The sequence below is a fragment of the Globicephala melas genome, chromosome 4, assembly GCF_963455315.2.
Source record: "Globicephala melas chromosome 4, mGloMel1.2, whole genome shotgun sequence".
NCBI classification, from domain to species: domain Eukaryota; kingdom Metazoa; phylum Chordata; class Mammalia; order Artiodactyla; family Delphinidae; genus Globicephala; species Globicephala melas.
Genome location: NC_083317.1, coordinates 93,590,932 through 93,615,198, shown reverse-complemented (window position 1 = coordinate 93,615,198; position 24,267 = coordinate 93,590,932). Strand labels below are relative to the sequence as shown.

General features: G+C 36.1%; 1 protein-coding gene and 1 long non-coding RNA gene across 2 annotated transcripts in view; one reads left to right on the top strand and one right to left on the bottom strand.

Moving 5' to 3' along the window:
* Positions 1-6,996: 6,996 nt before the first annotated feature.
* Positions 6,997-12,087, bottom strand: LOC138842674 (uncharacterized). Its single transcript, XR_011377428.1, has 3 exons — positions 12,031-12,087; positions 10,166-10,257; positions 6,997-7,090 (listed from the first exon to the last, which is right to left on the bottom strand). It is a non-coding gene; the product is annotated as an uncharacterized lncRNA (long non-coding RNA).
* Positions 12,088-12,197: 110 nt separating this feature from the next.
* Positions 12,198-24,267, top strand: part of ECT2 (epithelial cell transforming 2) — a 64,457-nt gene continuing 52,387 nt past the window's right edge. The window contains 11 exon segments of the mRNA XM_030863355.2: positions 12,198-12,324; positions 15,919-16,070; positions 16,456-16,535; positions 16,648-16,740; positions 18,256-18,438; positions 19,915-20,004; positions 20,860-20,967; positions 21,927-22,000; positions 22,715-22,845; positions 22,985-23,100; positions 23,201-23,263. Coding sequence (XP_030719215.2) covers positions 15,941-16,070; positions 16,456-16,535; positions 16,648-16,740; positions 18,256-18,438; positions 19,915-20,004; positions 20,860-20,967; positions 21,927-22,000; positions 22,715-22,845; positions 22,985-23,100; positions 23,201-23,263 — 1,068 coding nt within the window. The 5' untranslated portion in view covers positions 12,198-12,324; positions 15,919-15,940.

Below are 24,267 nucleotides of genomic sequence, written 5' to 3'. Positions count from 1 at the left end.
AAAGCTGCTATGAAAGTTCTTATACAAGTCTTTTTGTAGTCAGATGTATTGATTTTTCTTGAGTAAGCATTAATGTCATAGGGTAGGTGCATACTTATTTTACAGGAAATTGTTCCGATCTTTTTTCAAAGAGGTTGTAGCTTTTTACCTGGACCAACAATGAAGGTTCTGATTTTTTCACATCCTCGCCAATATTTGGTATTATCAGTATTTTTAATTATCAGTCTGTTTACATTCTAATGAGTGTATAGTGCTATCTCATTTTGCTGTTAATTTGCTTATCTCTGATGACTAATGACATTGAGCACCTTTTTATGTGCTTCTTGGTCATTACCATTAGTTTGTATTCTTTTGTAAAGTGTCTGTTTAAACCTTCTGGATTTAGATCTATCATTTATTATTTGTTTTTTGGATTCTCAGTTTTTTATTCTCTCCTTTCCCTTTTTCTGCCTTCTTCTGGTTTATTTAAATGTTTTTAGAATTTTACTTAATTTTTTTCTCTGCCTCTTTGCATTTTTATTTATGCCTCTTTGAATTATTAATTTAGTGTTTTCTCTAGGGATTACAGTATACAGTCAACTTTTCATATTCTACCTCGTATAACATGTGCTGTGGTCTCAATATTTGCATTCCCCCAAAATTCATATGGTGAAATCTCAATGCCCAATGTGATAATATTAGGAGGTGGGGCCTCTAGGAGGTGCTTATGTCATGAGGCTGAAGCCCTCATGAATGGGATTACTGTTGTTTTAAAAGAGACTGCACAGAGATCCCTCACCCCTTCCACCATGTGAGGACACAGTGAGAAGTCAGAAGTCTGCAACCTGGAAGAAGGTCTTCACCAGAACCTTACCACCTGTTACCCTGATTTTGGATTTTCAGCCTATAGAACTGTGAGCAATAAATTACTGCTGTTGGGGCTTCTCTGGTGGCGCAGTGATTAAGAAACCGCCTGCCAGTGCAGGGGACACGGGTTCGAGCCCTGGTCCAGGAAGATCCCACATGCCACGGAGCAACTAAGCCTGTGCGGCACAACTACTGAGCCTGCGCTAGTTAGCCTGCTCTAGCTCTAGCCTGCACTCTAGAGCCTGCAAGCCACAACTACTGATCCCACATGCTGCAACTACTGAAGCCCGCACACCTAGAGCCCATGCTCCACAACAAGAGAAGCCAACGCAACGAGAAGCCTGCGCACCACAATGAAGAGTAGCCCCTGCTCGCTGCAACTAAAGCCCGCATGCAGCAATGAAGACCCAATACAGTCAAAAAATAAATAAATAAAAATAAAATAAATAAATTACTGCTGTTTATAAACCAACCAGTCTATGTTGTTTTTGTTAAAGCAGCCTAAACAGATTAAGACAACATGTGCAAACTCTGCAACCATGTGGGTTCGTTTAGAGCTCCTGCCTTTCTTTATGCAGTAGTTGTCATATGTATTACATCTACTTACATTATAAAACCCATAAAAAAGCCTATAATTTTTGTTTTAAGCAGTTACATGTGTTTTAAAGAAATCAACAGAAAAATAGTCTTTCATATTTACTCAGTTATTTACCATTTCTTAAAGTTCTTCATTTCTTCATGAGTATTAAAGTTTCTAGCTGGAATCATCTCACATCAGCCTGAAAAACTTTCTTTAGCATTTCTTGTAATACTAGTGTGCTAGCAGTTAATTCTTAGTTTTCTTTTATTTGAAAATATCTTTATTTTGCCTTCATTCTGGAAGGATATTTTCACTAGATATAGAATTTGGGGTTAATAGTTTTTTCTTTCAGTATTTGTTTGATGTTGTACCACTGTCTCCTGGTCTCCATAGTTTCTAATAAGAAGTTAGTATATTTGCAAACTCTTGTTCTCCTATTTGTAATGTGTCTTTTTTTTTTCCCCCATGGCCACTTTTAAGATTTTGCCTTTATCTTTGGATTTCAGCAATTTGACTATGATATGAAAGACATTCTTTGTATTTATCCTAATATGGGTTTCTGAGCTTCTGGAAATAGAAACCTTTTCTTCTGGCAAATGCTATGTCTTTTCCCATATTTGAGAAAATTTCGGCCATTATTTCTTAAAATTATTTTTTCCTCTTTCTCTCTCTCCTCCTGGGATTCCAATTATATGTGATGTTTTCCCACAGGTTCCTAAAGCTCTCATTTTTTATCCAAAAGTTTTCTCTCTGTCCTCATGATTGGATAATTTTTATTGGTCTATGTTCCAGCTGACTGACTCTTCATTCTTCTGTTAGGTCCATCCATCTGTCTCCTTAGCACAGTAGGCAGTGTGCCAGGCTCATAATCTACTATTAAGTTCATCCAGTTAATTTTTTGTTTTAGCTATTTTATTTTCCATCCTAGAATTCCCATTTTGTTCTTTTTTTTAAGTTATGCTTATTAAGACATTATTCAATACAGTAACTTCATTACTTTTGGCAGAGATATACATTTGTGTAACCACTACCACAATCAAGACATGCATACTTCCGTCATCCCCCAAAGTTCTCTTGTGCCATTTTGCAGTAAGCCTCCACTCCTACCCTTTAGCCTCTGTCAACCATTATCTGTATTTTGTCCCTTTATCATTGTCTTTTTCAGAATACCACATCAGTGGAATCGTACAACATGTATTTTGTTTCTGTTTTCTTTCACTTAACATGATGCTTATGAGAGTCATCCATTGTGTTGCATGTAAACTGCTGAGTAGTTTCCCATGTTTTGGATGTACTTGTTTATGCATTCACTAATGATATACAGTTGGGTTCTTTCCAGTTTTTAGCAATTATGAATAAAATTTCCTCAATGATTCTCATACATAGGAATGGGATTATTGGGCCATTTGGCAATTATGTTTAACTTTGTAAGAGACATCCACACCAGCAATGTATGAGAGGTCATGTTGCTCCACATCCTCACTAGAACTTGGTACTGACCATTTTTATTTTAAATTCTAGCCACTCTAATAGATGTGTAGTAGTACCTGAATGTGGTTTTAACCTGTATTTCCCTGATGAATAGTGATGCTAAGCATCTTATAATGTGCATATTTGCCATTAGTATCTCTTCTTTGGTGGGGTATCTGTCAAATCTTTCTTTGCCCATTTGAAAAAAGTGGGTTGCTTGTTTTATTAAGTCATGAGAGTTCTTTAAATATTCTGAATATCAATGTTTAGTCATATAGGTATTTTGAAAGTAATTTTTTTCCAGTCTGTGGCTTGTCTTTTCACTTTCTTAACTGTTGACATTTCTTAACAGTGACTTTTGGAGGGTAGAAGTTTTTAATTTTACGAAATGTAATTTATAAAATTTTTCTTAATTTATATGATGATTCTTGCTTTTTGTGCTCCATTTGATTCTTTTTAATACTATTTCTCTGCTGAGATTTTTCTGTGTTTTCACTAATTACAAGAATACTTTCCTTTATCTCGTTCAGCATAGTTATAATAACTGCTTTAAAGTCCTTGTATCCTAATCTTCAAATCTGGGCTACCTCAGAATTAGCCTCTATTGGTTTATTTTTCTTAGAATGTGTCATGCCTGTTTTTTTTTTTTTTTTTTTTTTTTTTGATATGGCACAGAACATAGACGTGATGGTTATATCTTGGAGATTCTGAATTCTGTTTTATTCTTCAAAAAAATGCTGGTATTTTTGTATTGTCAGGCAATTACTTGTTTGAACTGAAACTGAAAACTCTCTTTTGAGCAGCAGCTCAAATCTCAGTTCTGTTCTTTTTTCCTTGACAGGATTACTTGCAGTCCTCCCTGTATTTGCATGGTTAAGGGTTCAGCTAGAGATCGTTTCATTTTATATGCAGAATTTAGCATGCTTCTCTTAGGCTCTCTAGAGGACCCTCTGTACCCCCTTACTTTCCAGCAGCTGTGGTTGCCCCAAATTCTGTCCTCTGCTCCTTATGACAGAAAGACTGACTTTTCTCTTACTTTTGGCCTCTGCATAACAATAACTGCAGAGTTTTCTTATTCTAAAAGTCATAACATTTTTAAACACCCCATGTCAATCCAAGTTTTTACTCCTCTGCAGAGTCTACCTGCTTTTGTTCACTGTTCAAATCTTTTGGATAATTGTTTTTTGTACTTTTCCCCTATATCTATAGTTATTTGTGAAAGAGTTGGTTGTTTAGCAGTTTACTCAGCTATAGGAGAAGCAGAAATCCTGTTGTCATAATTTTTAAAAAAGTTTGAATCATGATCCAAATAAAATCTACATGTTGTATTTGGTTTTATGTCTTTTAAGTCTCATCTATTGATTATCCCTTTACTAATCATTTTCCCCTTTCAATTATTTGTTGAAGAAATCAGGGTTTCTTGTAGAGTTTCTACAAGGCTAGATCTTACTGACTGTATCCCTGTGCTATAATTTTTCACGTTTCTCTGTTCTCTGTATTTCCTAAAAAATCAGATCTAGAGATTAACTAGATTCAAATTCAAAAAGAATTTTTTTTTTTTTTTGCTAGATAACTTCATAGATGGGTGTGAATATCTATTAGGAGTAAATCTCATCTTTTTGTTTTGTAAATAAAGGGTTTGGCCCTTCAGATACCTTGGTCAATCATTTTCAAATTCTGTCAGTAGTCAGTGGTTTTCAAATTCTATGTTCTAGAAGAATTAAAATTCCTGCAGTCTCTATGAAGATAAATCATGACCTCTCTTCTTCTATGTCAATTCAGCTTGGCATTTATCTGTTTTATGTATTGGAGTTCACTGTGACATTTCATTTGAAGAAATATGCAAAAAGCTTGAAAACAGTGGATAAACTATTAACTAAATTTTCATTATATTATGTAAGTAATATTTAGAAATATTTATTTCCTTTCTTCCTTATTTTCATTCCTTCCTTTCTTCTTTCATTTATTCTTTTCTTCAAAAAATTTCTGAGTACCTATCATGTGGCAGGTACTGACTTAGTCACTGGAAATATACTAGGGAAAAAACAGACAAAACCCCCCCTGCTGCCTTCATGGAACTCACATTCTAGTATGGAGAGACAGACAATAAATAATAACATAACAAATAAATATATACTTGTAGTTGATAATGGCTATAAAATTAAAAGGGCAAGGCAAAGGGGACCAGGAGAGCTTGAGGAGGAGCTGCAATTTTTGGAGGGGTAGCCACCTAGCTGATATGGTGAATTTGAGCAAGAATTGACGGAGAAGAGGGGATAAGTCAGGCACATATGAAGGAAGAACATAAAAGCAGAGAAATCAGCCTGAGTTAGGAGTGTGCCTCGTGTCTTTGAGGAGCAGCAAAGAAGCCAGTGTGGCTAGAGGTAAGTAAAGGTGTGAAACGGAGAGGGTGAGGATGTCAATGAGGATTATGTAGGGCCATGAAGACTATTGTGGGAACTTTGGCTTTAGTATGAAAGAAATTGGAAGCCAATAAAGGTTTTGAGCAGAGTGACATGATCTGACTTATATTTTAACAGGAATATTCCAGTTGCTTCTTTGAGGATAGATGGTGAAGATTTATGGGTAAAATTGGGGGCATGAGTTAGGAGGCTATTGCAATAATTCAGGTGAGAGATGATGGTAGTGTAGAAAAGGGTAATGGAGAGATAAGAACTAGTTTAATTATGGACATATTTTGAAGGTAGAGCCAACAAGATTTGGATTTGTAAAAGCAACACATCTGGGCATTCTTGGTCACAAGCAATAGAAACCAATTCTAACTATCTTGAAGGAAAAAAGGATTTAATTTATTCTGCAAATTCACAGAATCAGTATGAGGGTCAGCCTTGGGAATTGGGAGGAGCTAGAGAGCTCCAGAGGTGTAGTCAGTGGAAATACCATCAAAGATTACTGGACTCAAAGAAGCTGGCCTGCACACTGTTGATGCTATTAGAATGTATCAATATATGATCCTTAACCCTTCCCATATCTTTAGCACATGCTAAAAATTCAAAATCCTTTAAAAGAGCAGATGATGACTGAGCTTTAAGCATGGGAAGAGAATGTGGCTCCACTCAGATCTATGGTAACAGATGAACATGACCTTGCACTAAAACCATATTCAATGAGGGATTTCTCAAAAGGGAAATCAGACTATTATTAGGAAGGAATGGTTAAATGTTCAACAGCCAGGAAAGCAACAACTGTCCACTAAAATGCTCATGATAGAAAATTTGAAAAGTACCAAAAAAAAAAGGAAAGAAGGGGAAATAATGTAAATGCAATGGCCAAGATAGAGACACTAAGAACATTTTGTGTATTTCATTAATGTTAATTTTTTTCTAGGCATAGGATTTATATATAGTTGCACTATACACTTGAATATCACTTACAACAGTATATCTCACCTTTAAAATACCTTCCCCAATGCATTTCTATTTACATGTAATGTTTCCTTCATTATTAAACCCACAGTTAATCTGCTTATGCTAAATCCTCATGCCAACTGAGGTCAAATATCCACCATTTTTTGAGGACCTGGGTTCCACTTTTATTTCAATTGCATTAGCAATTCCATTTTTTCATTCATTTGAATAGCAGCAGCAAAATATTGCTAAGTACAATCAAAGTATTCAAATTGTTGTCATAGTAAATATCAGTACTACTCTACATAGACGGAGTTACTGTCAAAACTAAACTGAAGACAAAATCACTTTGGGATAACTTTGATGTCTACAAGTCAGTTGACAGTGTGGAAGAGGCAATTTATAAGTATCAGTTTATAATGTATGAAAGTGTAGGTTGTATAAAAACTGAATTTTTGATATGGATAATTGCCTATGTTCATAAACACTGGCAAGTTTTATCCAATCAGTTTAGTACTATTAGCATTAACTCTCTTCCACTCATAGCTGGAATAGGCGTGGTATAAAAAGCATTCAATCCTTGGGTAATTTACTCAACTGTCAATAAAAGATGTAAATTATTTTATCCTTTTGTAAATTTATTAATTTTGGAAATATGCCACTTAATCTTTCCTGAAAAATTGTCATAAATAATGAGTTAGATAAAAGTAAAAATAATAGAAACCTTTTTTAGGGGAGTTCCCTGGTGGCCTAGTGGTTAGGACTCTGGACTTTCACTGCTGTGGCCTGGATTCAATCCCTGGTTGGGGAGCTGAGATCCCACAAGCTGCACAGAATAGCCAAAGAAAAACAAAATCAGAAAAAAAAAAAGAAAACTTTTAAAATAACTTTAGAAAGGACATCACTGATATTATAATACAAATAAGTTCATTTAACCATTAATTCATTTACTTGTTACTTCAACAAATATTTCATTGAGTGCCTTCACTGTGGACAAAATGGTAAACAAAAAAACATTTTCCCTTTCAAGTAGCTTAGATAGTGGAGGAGAGAGACATTAATCCAATAATCACATCTTTGATAAGTACCACAAAAGAGATACTCATGGTGCTGGGGGCTATATAATGGGGATTCTGATGATATGGGTAGTTAGCAAAGATCTTCTGAGGAGTAGTAAGTGAGCAAATGCTAAAAGGATTAGAAGTTTTCTCTTAGGTTAAAAGAATGGGGATCAAAGGAATTGGTAGAGAGAAGAGCAGACGCAAAAATCCTTGAGAAGGAAGGCAGGTATAGAACTCAAGAGAAAGAAAGTGAACATGGTGTAAGATGAAGCTGGAAATGAGTAGAGGTCAGGCCATGGAGGCCTAGTAGTATTGAAGGGTTTTAAGGAGGTAGTGAAATGATGAGTTTGGATTTGCATAATGTCACTCTAAATGCAAACTTGAGAATTAATTAGAAGAAGGCAATATGGATTCTGAAGATCAATTACAATGTTATTCATGCAACAACTTTTGAGAACATCTTATATGCCAGGAACTGTTGCTAGGTGTTGGAGATAGATACATTGGTGAACAAGACCAACAAGGCTCTTATGGGACTGAAAGCATCTTTTTCTTTTTAATTTAAAAATTTTTTAATTTTTGGCCATGCCGGGTGGCACGCAGGATCTTAGTTCCCCAACCAGGGATGGAACCCACGCACCCTGCGAGGACTGCCAGGCAAGTCCCTGAAAGCATCTTAATGTCCTCAAAAGTAAAATATATAAGCAGTATGAATAAAGATACTGGTACTTTTATAAGTTTAATGTAAAATATAAATATTAGTATCTTTAATTTAATAAAGACAAAATAGATTTAATAGAAATAAAATTTTTGATCTTGGTTTTTCCATTAACCAGTTACCTGACCTTGGTAAAGGAATATAAGCTCTATGTTGCGGGCCTCGGTAAAATTCATTTGTAAAATAAAGAATGACACTAGTGAACTGAGATTTTTTTTTTCTACATCTAAAATTTGCTAATCAAATTACATAATTTGAAAAATGGCCTCACCATATTTGGAAACCTCTTGCTCCATCAAGGAACGGTAATTCTATTTGTCCAAGTGAAACTTTAAGTGGTAAATTTGTATAGTATTGCAAATCTATGTCAAGTGATTTACAGCCTAATGATTCATATGAATAAAACTGCCAATGTCATATCCTAATTACTGACTGTTGAGGTATGTAAAATAGCTTCTTCTGGCTCACAGTGATTATAATTTCTAAAGCTTGTTTCACAGGCAGAGATGACAGGTTAGAAGATGCTATATTATAACCAACTTGGAAATACAACATTTTAATTGGAAAATGTTAATAATTCCAAGAAAGTACAGAATTCCATGGCTACTCATTAAAGATTTTGAAACAAAAATCTTAAGTGATAAATTCTTAGAGGGACTGAATCTTTGTAACTGTACCTTGTGTGGCTTTATACATAGCTATGTATTTCACAAATGCTTTGAGGTGGTAAGGATGGTGACAGAGGAGAAAAACAATTACATGAGTTCTATGTGCCATTACAATGTTAATATTTAGTTACAGTAAAACATTTAATTCTATGATGAAATAGTTAAATTTACTATAAAGTAGATGGTATTATTGGTTGATGACATTTCATACTTAAAAATAAAACCTAGGACTTCCCTCCCTGGTGGTGCAGTGATTAAGAATCCACCTGCCAATGCAGGGGACATGGGTTCAAGCCCTGGTCCAGGAGGGTCCCACATGCCACGAAGCAACTAAGACTGTGCACCACAACTACTGAGCCTCTGCTCTAGAGCCAGCGAGCCACAACTACTGAGCCCATGTGCCACAAATACTGAAGCCCATGCACGTAGAGCCTGTGCTCTGCAACAAGAGAAGCCACCACAATGAGAAGCCCATGCACCGCAAAGAAAAGTAGCCTTCACTCGCCGCAACCAGAGGAAACCTGTGTGCAGCAATGAAGACCCAATGCAGACAAAAATAAGTAAATAAATTTATTAAAAAAAAGAGAAAGAAATGTTTCTTTAAAAAATAAAAAGTAAAACCTAGAAATTATATTTCATCACAACTTTAGGTAATAAAAACAAAATCCACCACAACAAATATTGCCCATTTATTGCAAAAATTTAATAGTCTTTTCAGATATACTAATTCTTATTAGCAGATTAGAACAAACTACAAAAGTGTGAGAAATCTTCTTCATTCTGATTTGAAGAGTGATGGCGTGGGCAGTGTGCATACTTGTGAATGCGGGTGGATATAGGGTGGAAAAAGATATTCCATAACCCCAAACTAACTTTCCTAACTCCCCATTCTCTGCTGCCCTGAAGGAGTACATATGGAAAACGAAGATGGAGATGGAAAGGGGAGAGTGTAAGGAAAGAAAGGAACTATAAATAAAGAGGAGGGAATAAACTGGAAGAGGAACAAGTGTTAAGATGAGAGTCAGGAAAGATGGTCCAGCGTGTCACTCAATTCAGAGATGGAGGTGGGGAAGTTGATCCTCCAAAGGAAGAATCTCAGTAGTTCTATCTTCCACATTTCATTTCCCCACCTCAGAAATTATCATATTGTTTGATGAAAATATGTCACGTACTTTAATATACTAAGTACTTTAGTTCAATTCCTTTAGTATTTTTTGTTGAAAACTGTTCATTCAGCATCTTAGGAGCTGTGAATGACATGTAAGAATTTTTTAAATGGTTTATTCTTTCAAGGAACTTCTCATATTGATTTATCTATCTATCTATCTATCTATTTATCCTGTACTGTAAACAGTTTTGTCCCCTTGACATATGAATTCAATAACTACATTTCCAGTGAAGGCACCTGAAGGAAGAGGCTTGCATTTAGCATAAAGAATCTTGGCTGGACTTGCCTTGGAAGGGGACAGAAGCCTGGCCAAGGGCAGCAGCAAGAAGGCCGTATCTTCTAGACAAGAGGAGACATCTTGAGCATTGCAGGCTTTCCCTTAAAAGAGAAGAGAGATTAAGTTTGGTGTAGAAGGACTGTCCTCTCTCTGGTAGGAAAAGAATGCAATGGAGGTCTTCACTGCACCAAGCTTTGTCTGGTGGGTGGCGGGATTTGTGGCTGGGGATGGGTGGGGCAAAGGGAACAGAAACACTGCTGCCATTGCTCCTGTGGTCAGGGGTGAGAAGGCGGTGTAGAGGACCATCAGTCCCATCAGGCAAGTATAGGGCCTCAGCTGAGGTAACAGTAGTGGTAATAGTAGCAGCAGCCACAGCAGCAAAGTAGTTGTAATATTAACAGCTAACATCTACTGAATGTTTATTATACGCTAGAATATGTTTTAATTACATATATTAACTTTTAATCCTCACAACAATACTCTGAGGTAAGTATTATCATGCCCTTTTATAAAGACTCAAACTGAGGCATAGAGAGGTTAAATTATTTGCTTGAGGTTACTTGCCTAGGAAATGGAAAAGGATGTCATATGGTTAGGAAATGTTAGAAGACTGTATTGCCCGTTTATTTGCTAGTCAGACTGCCATATAACCCTTAAAAGGAATCAAGAATAGCTTTCGTTAGGCTAGCATACAATTTGTGTGGTGATACTGTGTAGGCAATCAATAGATTTGGGTGCAAAGCCTAACAGGGAGCAATGCACAGAGGAAACAGGTTGCTTTCTTCACTAGCTTAATGTATTTTCAGTGAGGAGACCTTTTGGAATGCTGGGCACACCCTAGTTTAAGTATGCAAGCACATTCCAAAGTGAAATTTCAATTACTGTTTTTCTTTGCTTTCTCCCTAACGGTTATCATAGCATTAAATGAAGGGCAGACTGTAAATATTCTTCAATTATTAACAGGGAAACCAATAATTACCAGACTGGTTCACTCATTTTGTGGAATGTATTACAAACTTTTCAGGCATTCTAAGGTGGCCTGACAAAGTTAGGAAAAATTCCAAATCCTGACAACCTGTTTGAGACGTTCAGAAGTGTTCTATTCCAAAGTACAAGTTCTCCTCCTCTTGTTGAAATTTAAGGTTTCAGCAGCGGATTCTCCTTTCTTCCTTTATTTAAACCAGCGATCAGGTGGGAACTATGCAAAACTCACCTTCGGGAGGTGTCTTTTTAAGAGGTTGTGTGACAGGATATTATATTTAGAAAACGAAGAAAATAAAAGATTTTCATAACAATCGTAATTATAGGAAAACCGATAAATTCTTGGCTAGACTTCAGAGGAAAGCAGCAAAAGACCTCGGGGAAGGGGGGGAGGGGCGGGTGCAGCAGCTAACAATTTACTTTGGCTCCAGAAGAGTCTAGAATCTCGTGACATATTTTTACATTTGTTCAAATGCAAGCTTATATATTTTTTTTAAAAGGCTTAGAAACACTAAGAATTTATTCTAATCATCCGTGAAATTCCCTAGACCAGAGCACAGTGCTTTACATACGTCAGGATTTAAATAAGAGGCTGCTGATTTGAAGTCCATCTGGAGAGACTCCGAGTTCCCGTGTCCTGGGCCCCGCCGCGGCAACACAACCACCAAACCCCAAACCCCTTAACCCAACTTTAAATTCCTAAAGCTCAGGCAGAAAAATCTTACAGCTCACAGGAATCACTGGAGAAAAATTCATCTGTCAAGGCACTGATTACGTTTAAAGGATTTGGTGGCGGGGAAAAAAAAAAAAGCCGAGGGGACGAAGAATCCACTCAAACTTTCCTTAGGAAACGGGATGTTTACTGAGTAAACAAGCGGTAGTCACAGACACACCTGCTACTCCCACAGAACCCCAGGAGCCATTACTACCACCTCCTGGTAACATCCGGGCACTTCTCTACAAATTCGGGACGTTCTGACGTCGGAGCCGTTGGGTTTATTTGAAACACACGCACAACCAATCGTTTGGCACCTGCGGGGAGGTGGGCGGAGAGCGGCGGCCAATCACCGCCCCTCTGCGGGTCACTTTTTGAATTGGCTGCGGCCGCCGGCGGCGAGGAATGGCGGTAAAAGTGAGAAGGGTCGGTTCTTGAAAAGGTGGAACTTCCAGGGCGTCTTTTGAGAGTGGTGAGGGCTCTGTGGGTGCGGGTGGCGGAGGTGGGAGAGGGCCGGCGTCCCTGGAGCAGTGGGCCGCTCTGCTTGTGTCCCACGGCCCCGCCCCGGTGACCGCGAATTCCGGAGCTCCCAGCCTTGGCTTCCCGGCTCTGGGAACCACACCGCCGCGTTCCCAACATCGGGGCCGGGATGCGGAGTGGGAGCCCGAGGTCCGCCTGGCTGCTGTGCGTCGTCACCGCTCACCTGGTTGAATATTTCTTCCGAAAGAGTTTCTGGGCAAAGTGGGGAGTTGTCGGGAAAGGGGTCTTGGCAAACCGCAGTGGGCTCTGCGGCTCTGGGGGCCGGCAGCTGCGCCCTTTGGGGGCTTATCTCAGATTACTTAGTGGTTTCACCCTTGGATTCTTCTTGGCGTCTTCTCTTTAGTTTTTAGTATTTAAGATAAAACGCCAGCTCATTCCAGCGCCCCACCCCGCGTACAGACGGGTATGGCTTAATGGTTAAAAGCGCAGCCTCTGGAATCAGACCGGATTTGAACCCTTGTTTTGCCACTAACAACACTCTGACCTGGGGGGGAATTAATCTCTCCGCTCTAGGTTTCTTTACCTGTAAGAGGAATATGATAATAGTACCTGCCTCTTAGGATTGTTGCAAAGATTAAATGAATACAAGTAAAAGGTTTAGAACAATGTCTAAAAGTTTAGAATAATGCCGCATATTAAGCGTTAAATAAATATTGTTAGTCACAGTGTTATGTAATGTTAGCAGTGTTATTGTAACACCACCAACATACCCAGGAAGGCGTTTAGCTCCTCCACCCTGAAAGATGATTGCCTAAAAAAATAAGTAAAAGAAAACTTGTTTAAATGACAAATTTTATCTTTGTGATGAAAAAAGGCATGAGTTATATTTAGTTAGAAGCTCCTTGAGTATGTTCTCAGATGAGAAGTAATCTGTATGGGTTTATGAACACTGATCCTTTTGTGTTTGTTATAAAAACTTACAGAATACATAAATGTGAAAAAGTGATTAGTGTATTTCAGTTTGTAATCAGACTGTTGATATGCGATGAGTTTAGCATGCAGCTTTTTTCTAAATTTTAAAACTGTTTTGGCAGTAAATTGATCACATACAGTGTCATCAGTCAATTTTAATTTTTAATCACCTACCTTTTTTTTTTTTGGCTGCGTGGGATCTTAGTTGTGGCATGCAGGATATTCGTTGCCCCAGGATCTTCGTTGTGCAGGATCTTCGTTGTGCAGGATCTTCGTTGGGGTCACATGGGATCTTTAGTTGCGGCATGCGAACTCTTAGCTGCAACATATGGGATCTAGTTCCCTGACCAGGGATCGAACCTGGGCCCCCTGCATTGGGAGCGCAGTCTTAGCCCCTGGACCACCAGGGAAGTCCCAATCACCTACCTGTTTTGATGATCTTTAAACAGAGAGGCATAGGTGAAAAATGTAAACTCATGGTGTTTTTGATTTATTAAAGTCTCCCTCCTCCTACATTCCTTAAGGCAGGTTAATTCATCTCTTGGTTTTTCTTTTTTTTTTTTAAGGATATTAATTAATTTATTTTTGCTGTGTTGGGTCTTCGTTTCTGCGTGAGGGCTTTCTCTAGTTGTGGCAAGCGGGGGCCACTCTTCATCGCGGTGCGCGGGCCTCTCACTATCGTGGTCTCTCCCCTTGCGGAGCACAGGCTCCAGACGCACAGGCTCAGTAGTTGTGGCTCATGGGCCCAGTCGCTCCGCGGCACGCGGGATCCTCCCAGACCAGGGCCTGAACCCGTGTCCCCTGCAGGCAGACTCTCAACCACTGCACCACCAGGGAAGCCCCAGTTTTTCTTTTTAACATTCTTTTAAGGGGACTTTAAATGAAAGCCTGTTTAGATAGAGCCTTTCTTTTTCACTGGAAACATTTAAGTGTGAGACTTAACAAAAAAATAAGGGCTGGATAGAATTTATCATTGATTCTAAGTAAAGGCTCTTATTAACAACTATTGGAGCACTCCTTTGGAGAGCCTTAGAATAATGATTGCCGTGGATGTTTGGTAAGACAATGAGAAATGTCCACATTGTGAGTATATATGAGAATGAATAATCGTCACTCATTTAGAGACATCATCTATTCAGTTTTTATCACAATTGGATTTGAGTTGTGCTATTATTTCTTTTCCTGATGTGGAAGCTGAGGCTTAACCTACTAAGTGCAGAGCTGAGACAGGAAGCTGAGTTGCTTGTCTTTGAAGTGTGCACCTAATAATTGCGCTTAGGTCTGTTATTAGTATGTACATATTTACACTATTTGACATCACCATGCCGAAATGCTGCTAATGATACCTGAAACTATTACTTTGCTAAAACTCTGGTGGAAGTTATTTGTATATTTTATTATTCTGAAAAAGTAGGAAAGAGATCAGGCATAGACCTCCAGATAAGATTGAGCTTTCTCTTTATATTTGCCCAATATTCTGGAAATTTACTTCAAGATAATAAACTTATGTAAAAACCCCAATTTAAATTGATGAAGATCTATTCAACTTTTTCTTTGTTCCCTGCTTGCTTAACTTTTCAACTCTTTAAGTCCTGGAAATTTAAAAACAAAGATTTTCTTTAATAGTCCAGAGTCTTATTGACATGTGTTAATTGTCTCGTGAAATCTTTTAGACATTTGTAAAGTAATATAAAAATACAAGTAAGGGAGCAGTCCAGTTATACATGAGAGGTTTGGAGGAATCTACAGAGGATAAGTCAAGAGTGGTGGGTCAGGGGTTGAAAGACATGATAGGTGGAGAATTGAGCACTATTAAATACAAGTAGGTGTGGAGTAAATTATGATCTGTATTTGAAAAATGCTGGGAAATGCTTTGTGGCTGGAGCATACAGTCGATGTGGACTGGGGGAAATACAGGAGATGAGGCTAAATAGGTAGGCTAGGACTAAAGTGTGAAGTGGATGGTGAATTTGAACTTGATCGGATAGGGAGCAGTGCTCATGGAAGTTCTAAGTAGCGAAATAATATGGTCACATTTGTTTTTAGGAGCATACCCTGAAAACCATGTGGAAAGTGACCGCTGAAGAAACTGGTGATAAAGTTGTTTGGAACTGTTGTATTTGACCAAGTGGCCACTGTGACATTGGCCACAGAAAGGGGGGCTGGGTCCCAGAGATACAGAGATGCTTTGGGGCAGGGCGAATGAGGCAGATGAAAGAGTATGGCTGGATCGTGTTTTTGACTGGGATTATTTGGGGGATGATGGTATTATAAATGAACACAGGAAGAGAAATAGTTTGGTTGAGGGCAAAGGTATGGAGTGGAGAGGTAGCATAGTATTTATGAGTACCTTTGTGAGTACTTTTTGACTGTCAGGTAATATCTGAGTACTTTCGGTACATTGTTATTTTTACTGTGTCCCTGTGAGTCAGTTATTAGTATCTTTATTTTACAGAAGAGCAAACTGAGGCTCAGAGAAGTTGAGTGACTTTGTTTGGTTCAGTATTAAAAAAAAAAGGGTAGTGATACTTTTTATAAGTTCTAGGTATAATGCTTGTTTTTGCCCAGTAATTGTTTGTTTCATGTAATTTTATTCAAATTTTGTTTTTTTCAGCCATTGCAGAAGAGTACAAATAATGGCTGAAAATAGTGCATTAACATCCACTACTGGGAGTACAAGCTTGGCAGACTCTTCCATTTTGGATTCTAAAGTTACTGAAACTTCTAAGGAAAACTTATTTATTGGATCTACTTCATATGTTGAAGGTAAACATGTTATCTGCTTTAAAATATCAAATCACTATTTTAATCCTAAACTTACTGACTAGTAACTTTCTTATGATTTAACTGTAAAACTGTTAAGCTAGGCTACAGGTATTCAGTAAAAATTTGTTAACAGAAACTCTTTACACTAGATTTTTATTATTGTTTCGATAAATGCTTCCCAAATTTGAAGGTGAAAGCATCTTGTTGGATATTGCTTTTTCCGTATGTGAGGGCAGTCTAGCTGCAACATTGTTCTCCTGGTCAGGAGAAGAGCCAGTTCTTCCTTTTTCACTGTATAAATGGATCTTTCCTAAAGTTGCATGTGCTGTTGATTTTGATGTTAGTGAATAAAAATGTTTTACTTAAACATTTTTAATTTTAATAGAAGAAATGCCTCAGATTGAAACAAGAATAATATTAGTTCAAGAAGCTGGAAAACAAGAAGAACTTATAAAAGCCTTAAAGGTATGGGAATTTAGTTTTTAGATTTTTGGTTTTTTTTAAATATTTTTCTTCCATCTGTGTATAAATAAATTTATAGTTTTCTTAACCTCATACTTAAGTCTCTTTTCCACAGACTATTAAAATAATGGAAGTCCCTGTTATAAAGATAAAAGAAAGTTGTCCTGGAAAATCGGATGAAAAATTTATAAAAAGTATTGTTAATATGGTAGGTCAAGCATTTCATTGCATGTGGCATGCTGCACTTCCTTTGATTGTATTTGTAGAGTCCACTCATGGTGATTGGACCTAAATTAGGCACAAGTTATACTCTGAGCACTCTGAAGCTAGATTAATAGAAACTATTACATTTATTTTAAAATTTGGGTGTTTCTGAAACCCAAAAATATAATGTTTCATAAATAATGAAATCCTTATAAAGTAATTTGGCATTGTTAGATTTAAATGACATTCCATTTATGTATTTATGAAGATGACACTTTAAACTCTTTAGCTTCTTTTTTCTCAATAATTTTATATTTATTCTAAATTCTTGCTTTATTTCCAGAATTACAAATCACAATAATTGACAGTCATCAGGGAATTTACCTCAGCATGTGAAATATATCTAACTCTCTATACCAGTTATACTAGATTGTGAGGGCCTCCATGTCAAAATACCACAGACTGGGCAACTTAAACAACAGAAATGTATTTTCTCACTTTCCTGGAGACAAAAAGTCCAAGATCAAGGTGTCAGCAGGTTTGATTTCTCTTGAGGCCTCTCTCCTTGGTTTGTAGATGGCTGCCACCTTCTTCATATATCTTCACACAGCCTTCTGTGCATGCACATCTCTGCTCTTTCGTGTGTCCAAATTTCCTCCTCTTATAATGACACCAATCCACCACTAATCCAATCTGACTAGGATCCACCCTTGTGACTTCATTTAACCTTAATTACATGTTGAAAGGCCATATTTCCAGATAGTCACATTCTAAGGTATCCCTATAGGACCTCAGCATGAGTTTTGGATATACACAATTCAGCCCTACACGTCAGCCTAGCAAATAAATCCCAAATAATTTACTGACCCATTTGAATTTTCTTTTAAATGGTTCTGTTCTTTAAAAACGGGAGGCATATAGATACCGAAATATCTTCATTCTTTTTCATAGATCTACAGTATAAAGTGTTAAACACTAACTTGCCTTTTTATATCCTGTGTTTGCCATGCTGCAACTGCCTACATATTTCATATATTTCTCTTACTTCCCTTGTATATACTGAAATCATTAAGTTAACTCCATCCTTTTTGTAGATGTTGCATGTCATAGTATTTTTCTATTTTTCTGAAAACAGTTTGTGCAGGAAGAACTATATGCGTGGCATCATTTTCTTGATCAGAATAAAGAGCAGTAGTGGATATCTTTCTAATGCATCTTACTATAAATACGTGTACTTAAAAATTCATCATCTTTATTTTGTATGCATACTAGATGCTTTATAATGACTACCTTTATAATAATCTTCAAAATTTAAGATCTTAATATGGATGGAGATACGTTTATATAAAAACATAAGTAAAGAAATATGACTGTTCACTATTAAGTATAATGCTTATTGTATGATTTTAAACTTCTACAAATATAAAAATATTGAATTGATTTTTAGGTCTTATTTAGAGAGACACATGAATTAATTTTATAATATTTTATTTCTAATAACTCCGTGAAAAAAATCAAGGAAATTAAAGTGCCATTTGTGAAGATGGAATCAGTTGAAGAATTTAAAAGTTTGGATTCTCCAGAATTTGAAAATGTATTCATAGTCATGGACTTCCAGGATTCTGTCTTTAATGAGTTATACAAGACTGACTGTAGAGTTATTGGACCACCAGTTGTATTAAACTATGCACAAAAAGGAGAGGTAAGAAAGAATATACGCTTATTATAACTTCTCAAGGTTACATTTTTATTAAAGAATTTTTATGCAGAAAAATTTCATTAATTGTTGAGAATGTGAATATTTAGGATAGGAATAGTAGTGGCTACTCTAATATAGTCCTTTAATTCTAAACAATATTATTTACATATATTTAGTCTCAATACCTGCAGTATCTTGGGAAGTAGTAGTTTGCTTAAACTTGAGTTCTAAAGATGTGTACATATACATAAACTTTAATTTTCCTTCACACAGAACTGGTACCACAATTCCATTTTTATCAGTTTCTGCATGATTTAAAATTAGGGAAATTACTTTAGCTATTTATTTATTTATTTATTCATTCATTCATTTATGACTGTGTTGGGTCTTCGTTGCTGCGTGCAGGCTTTCTCTATTTGCGGCGAGGGGGGCTACTCTTCGTTGCGGCGCGCGGGCTTCTCATTGTGGTGGCTCCTCTTGTTGCGGAGCACAGGCTCTAGGCACGCGGGCTTCAGTAGTTGTGGCACGTGGGCTCAGTAATTGTGGCTTGCTGGCTCTAGAGCGCAGGCTCAGTAGTTGTGGCGCACGGGCTTAGTTGCTCTGCGGCATGTGGGCTCTTCCCAGACCAGGGCTTGAACCCATGTCCCCTGCATTGGCAGGCAGATTCTTAACCACTGCACCACCAGGGAAGTCCTACTTTAGCTTTTTGTTTTTAAATAGCATTTCAATGTAAGAGTTGTAGTAAATACCTATTCTTTGGTTTTTATTGCTCTGTTTTGGTATTCTTAAGCTTGCCTTAACTTTAAATTGCTTGGGTCTTTGTGCTTCTTTTGTTATAGATACTAGTAATGAGCACATGATAATCTTTAATTCTCTGTTTTGATTCAGAAGTGTTGCTTTCAGAAACCACATAAACTTTTTAAAGGCCACAATTATGGAAAAGAACATTCCTGTATAATAGTGGAAATTAAATATATATTTTTAACCATTTTCTTTCATGTATAGATAGATAGATAAAACCATTTGTTAAGTTGTTTATTATCTCCATTTTTTAGCTCAAAAATTGGAATCATATTTGGTTCAAGTGTATGTATTATTAGTATTTATTAGAAACTATTTTTGACTTCTTTTAACTTTAATTTGAAGCATTTACAGTAACGTATGGAAATCTTTCCATATAATACTTCATCTGTGTCAAAGTACATTTTGGAAATAAAGGTTTGGGTATGAATATTTATGTTTTATTTGCCAGTAGTAAAGTGTGTCTAGATGATATGTATCAAATACGATATGGGAATCATGGGAAATTTTTATTGTGAAACTGGGTTTTTGCTATTTGTTGCATATTGAAAGATGGAAGTATATCTTTGGATTGGGAAAGTTAATTGGCAAGAGAGGGAAATACGTTTAGCTTGAGAAAGATGTGTTCTATTTTTACTGTAAAGAAGCTCACAGATTTAAAATTGTTGTATCCTTCAGCCTTTGCCATTTTCATGTCGCCCACTCTATTGTACAAGCATGATGAATCTAGTACTATGTTTTACTGGATTCAGGAAGAAAGAAGAACTAGTAAGTATTTTAAAACATTCTATTCAAAGAATATTTTTTCTAGCAAAATAAATTTAAATTAGCTTTTTTTTTGGTAGTTATATCATGGTTTTATTTTTAAAACATTGAAGGAGAAATTATTACTATGAATATACTAGGTCTTAAACTTTGTGAAGAAATACTCTGAAGAGCCTTGTAAAGAAACAGATATTTCATCTAGGATAGCTGGTATGTGAATTAGAAAAATTTCATGACTATCTAATCTGTTTAAACTGTCTTTTTGTTAAGTATCACATCAGCCACATTATTTGAAGTTTTTGTTTACGCATTGTGATTTTTTGTTATGCAGGTCCAGCCTTAAAGCATTCTCATTGCTCTAGAGAATTCATAGAAACTTCTTTCTTTGACCCATAAAATTTTTTATGTTGGAGCTAATGGGGTATTACTCTAATTTTGTGGGAAGAATCTTGGTGTGATGGCAACCTGGTTTTAAAAAAATAATGTACTGGGACACACAGTTTTTTCAGGCATGAGCCCGATATATCCCCCTTTGCTTGGCAAAACAATAATGCTATTCTTTTCTACTTCACCCCCCTCCAAAAAGTAATATATTTACTTTCTTACTTGTGTAAAAGCCAGTTGTTAATTAACTTAGTTTTGTGTGATCATCTTTACTAGCTTATCTCTGTATAATTTTGCCTGTGCCAGTAAGGCAAATGAACCTTTAATTTTTTTGACATAAAATTTATCTTTATAAAAATTCACATATGTACCTTATAAATAGAAAGTATTCAGTAAATGCTAAATGAATTATAAACATAGTTTAAAATTTTGTTCAAATTAATGATAAAGTCAATGTTTACATTTTCTTTTGAGGTCAGATTGGTGACATTGGTTCATCACATGGGTGGAGTTATTCGAAAAGACTTTAATTCAAAAGTTACACATTTGGTGGCAAATTGTACACAAGGAGAAAAATTCAGGGTATGTAAACTTCGGTATTTTTGTATATTTCAATATAGCACTGTTTGAGGATGGATTTAACAGTAGTGCTCTTATCCTGTCTATTTCCCCCATAATTTTTTGAGGATCAGAAATTCAATTTTTGCTCTAGGAACATTTAGTAAAAATTTTAAATCATAGGAGTGTGGCCCCTGAGGTTTGAAGGAGGCAGTGGAACTTGAGTTAGGTCTTAAAAGATGATGGGGATTGTGGAGGTTGGTAGGTGGATAACAGTTTAGGCAGATGAATAATATTAGCAAAGGTTACTATGAGCAGTGGTGAATAAGGAAGTCAGAAGGTCATGAGGGCAGATATTTCTCTCTTATCTAAAGCAGAACTTTGTTCTTATAAAATGGTTCCAAGACTTAACTTGTGAAAATTATAAAAGAATGGGAGAAAATACTTTCATTGGGATTAAAGTCTTAGTTTAAGATTGCACTTGAATATGTTAGGAAGAGTTTATCACTTTGTTCCCACCCTCCATCAGTGTATTTATGTAGCAAATGGTAATTTTAGGGTATTGTTGAATTCCTGGGAGGTATACTTACAATTCATATCTAAGGTTTTAATGACTTAATCGGAAATTTTCTCTTACTCTTACTGCTGTCTTGGGGGTTAGTACTTCCAAGGAGGTAAACACAAAGAGAAATAGAAATGTAATAAAGATGAACTTAATTAACTTCACAGATGTATTTATTTAAAATACAGTGAAACAGTTTGGACATCATGGAACTTGTTTCAAAGTTATTTTAACCTAAATTGTATGATGGAAAGATAGTTTTTTCTGTTAATTTTTCTTTATATTTTGTTACAAAGCAGATGAACAGTGATCTAAGACTGTGCAAAATGTATGTATATGATTGCTTATAACTTGCATGAATGCAGTTATTTAAGGTAAAAATTCACCATATAATTAATGATAAACATGTTTATGTTTTTAGATAGCTGTGAGCCTGGGTACTCCAATTATGAAACCAGAATGGATATATAAAGCTTGGGAAAGGCGGAATGAACAGTAAGTGTTTAGAAATTCAGTGGTTAATTATGTGAATCAGTCACGTTGTGTCATGAAGATAAACCCACATGCCCAAAATTCATAGATTAGTATATAAAAAATTAAGTCAGTCTTTGTGAAGCTTAGGGAATAAAGTCTAGGAGGAGCAAAGTTTTGTTTATAAAAAATTGAAAATGGCAAGACATCTATGATATCTTTGAACTTCACTTTGTGAAATAATTTAATAACCATTAAGAACATTCTAAAATTATCAGGTAATAGCTTAATGCATCTGGATGTTTGGGATGTGCCATATTTTTTCTTATTTTCTGTTTGTCTGGTTACATTTTAAGTGGTGATTGCATTTCGTAACCTTGTTAAGCTTTACAATCTCATAATTCCTTGCTATTGTACTTCATTATTACTTAAGATTTTATGAAACTATAGAACTCCTGGAATGCATATAAAATTTCATGTACAGAGCAGAGATTTGCATCTTGTAAAGATTACCCGTGATTAAACTTTGTGAGATGTTGTTACTTCTGGGATGACTGAGGACACGTCAATTTTTTTTTTAACTGAGGTTTTTATGAACATTTCAGGACCAAATGTAAAATATTTTCAGTAAATAGGTTATGCTAAAACCTTGAGAATTACCGTAGATTTATAAATTAATCTGCCTAACTTATTGAATTTCAGTTGAGCTGGTTTTAGAAGAGTGTGTTTTGTTTTTAGGGATTTCTGTGCATCATTTGATGAATTTAGAAATGAATTTAAAGTTCCTCCATTTCAAGATTGCATTTTAAGTTTCCTGGGATTTTCAGATGAAGAGAAAACCAATATGGAAGAAATGACTGAAATGCAAGGTAGAATTTAGCATAATTTAGAAGTTATATGTATTTTATTGCTTACTCCTGCGATCAGGAGGTGAATATGCCTCTTTAAAAATTTGGGCCTGGGGCTAAATAGTTGGGCTTATGTATGCTTGTATGCTTTCCTCTTTAGGAGGAAACTATTTACCTGTTGGAGATGAAAGATGCACTCACCTTATAGTTGAAGAAAATATAGTAAAAGAACTTCCATTTGAACCTTCAAAGAAACTTTATGTTGTCAAGCAAGAGGCAAGTAATTCTAGAATGAGATTGGTTTTTAAAAAACATTGGTAATATTGATAGCTTATCTGATGAGATAAATTCTTAATTAAAATGTTCTTTCCCCTAGTGGTTCTGGGGAAGCATTCAGATGGATGCCCGAGCTGGAGAAACTATGTATTTATATGAAAAGGTATGCTTTTTGTCCCTTTTGTCATTTATTCTGTGAATTTGATTGTATAAAGATGACACTTTTTTATCCCAAAAGAGCATAGTATAATTAGCACACAGGTCATCTTTTTTGTCATATTTAGGGGTTTCAGAATAATTAAACAGTTGGATATTGAGTAATAGTCTATGTAGATTTTCATTCTGTGCAAATTCTTGGTAATACCATCATGAACAGTAACATCCCTATCTTCAAAAACTTAGAACCTTAAAGGAAAGAGAGACGTGCAGAAATGTGCTCTAATTGAGTAATGTATGTATTCTAACTAGCTTCACTCTGAGAGACTCAGGCGCAATTGAAAGAGCAAATAAATATGAGCCAGCTTCCTAGGCTAACCTGGTAAGGACATTCATGTTAGATAGCAGGTGGGAGAGGGAATGAAAACTTGAAAGTACATTAAAATAGCAAGTAGTTTAGTATGGCTTTGGAAAAGAGTGTGGGAAAGAAGGCCAACAGATATAGCTGACTAGATAGGCAGAATCAAGTTTTTAATATGTTTAAGGGTTTGGATTTGTCCTGTACGTATTGGAACCACTGAAGAATATTAAGGGGAGAGATGGCATTTTAAAAATGACTGTAGTAGAAGGAATATAGGCAAGGAAAAATCCAGCCTGGATGCTGGATCTTGGTGAAAAGTAGTATCATTCACCAAAATGTGACATAAAGGTATAGAAGCAGGCTTTAAGGAAAATTTACTTCAGTTCGAGATTTAATAATTTTGAATGGAATATTTGAAAGTGAAGGTGTGGATTTATTGTGTTTCTATAAAATCTAAATATGTACTCTGTTGTGTTCTCTTTGGACTCTTTTATTCTCAATGTAAGGTTCCTGACATAAAGTTTAAAAAATATGCCTTAGATTTCAGAAGAGAACTCCTAAAATCAAGTGGTATTCGACAAATATTGGAGAGCACTATGTCCAAGCATTGTGCTAAATGCCAGAGATATGGTGAATGAAATATGAATGGT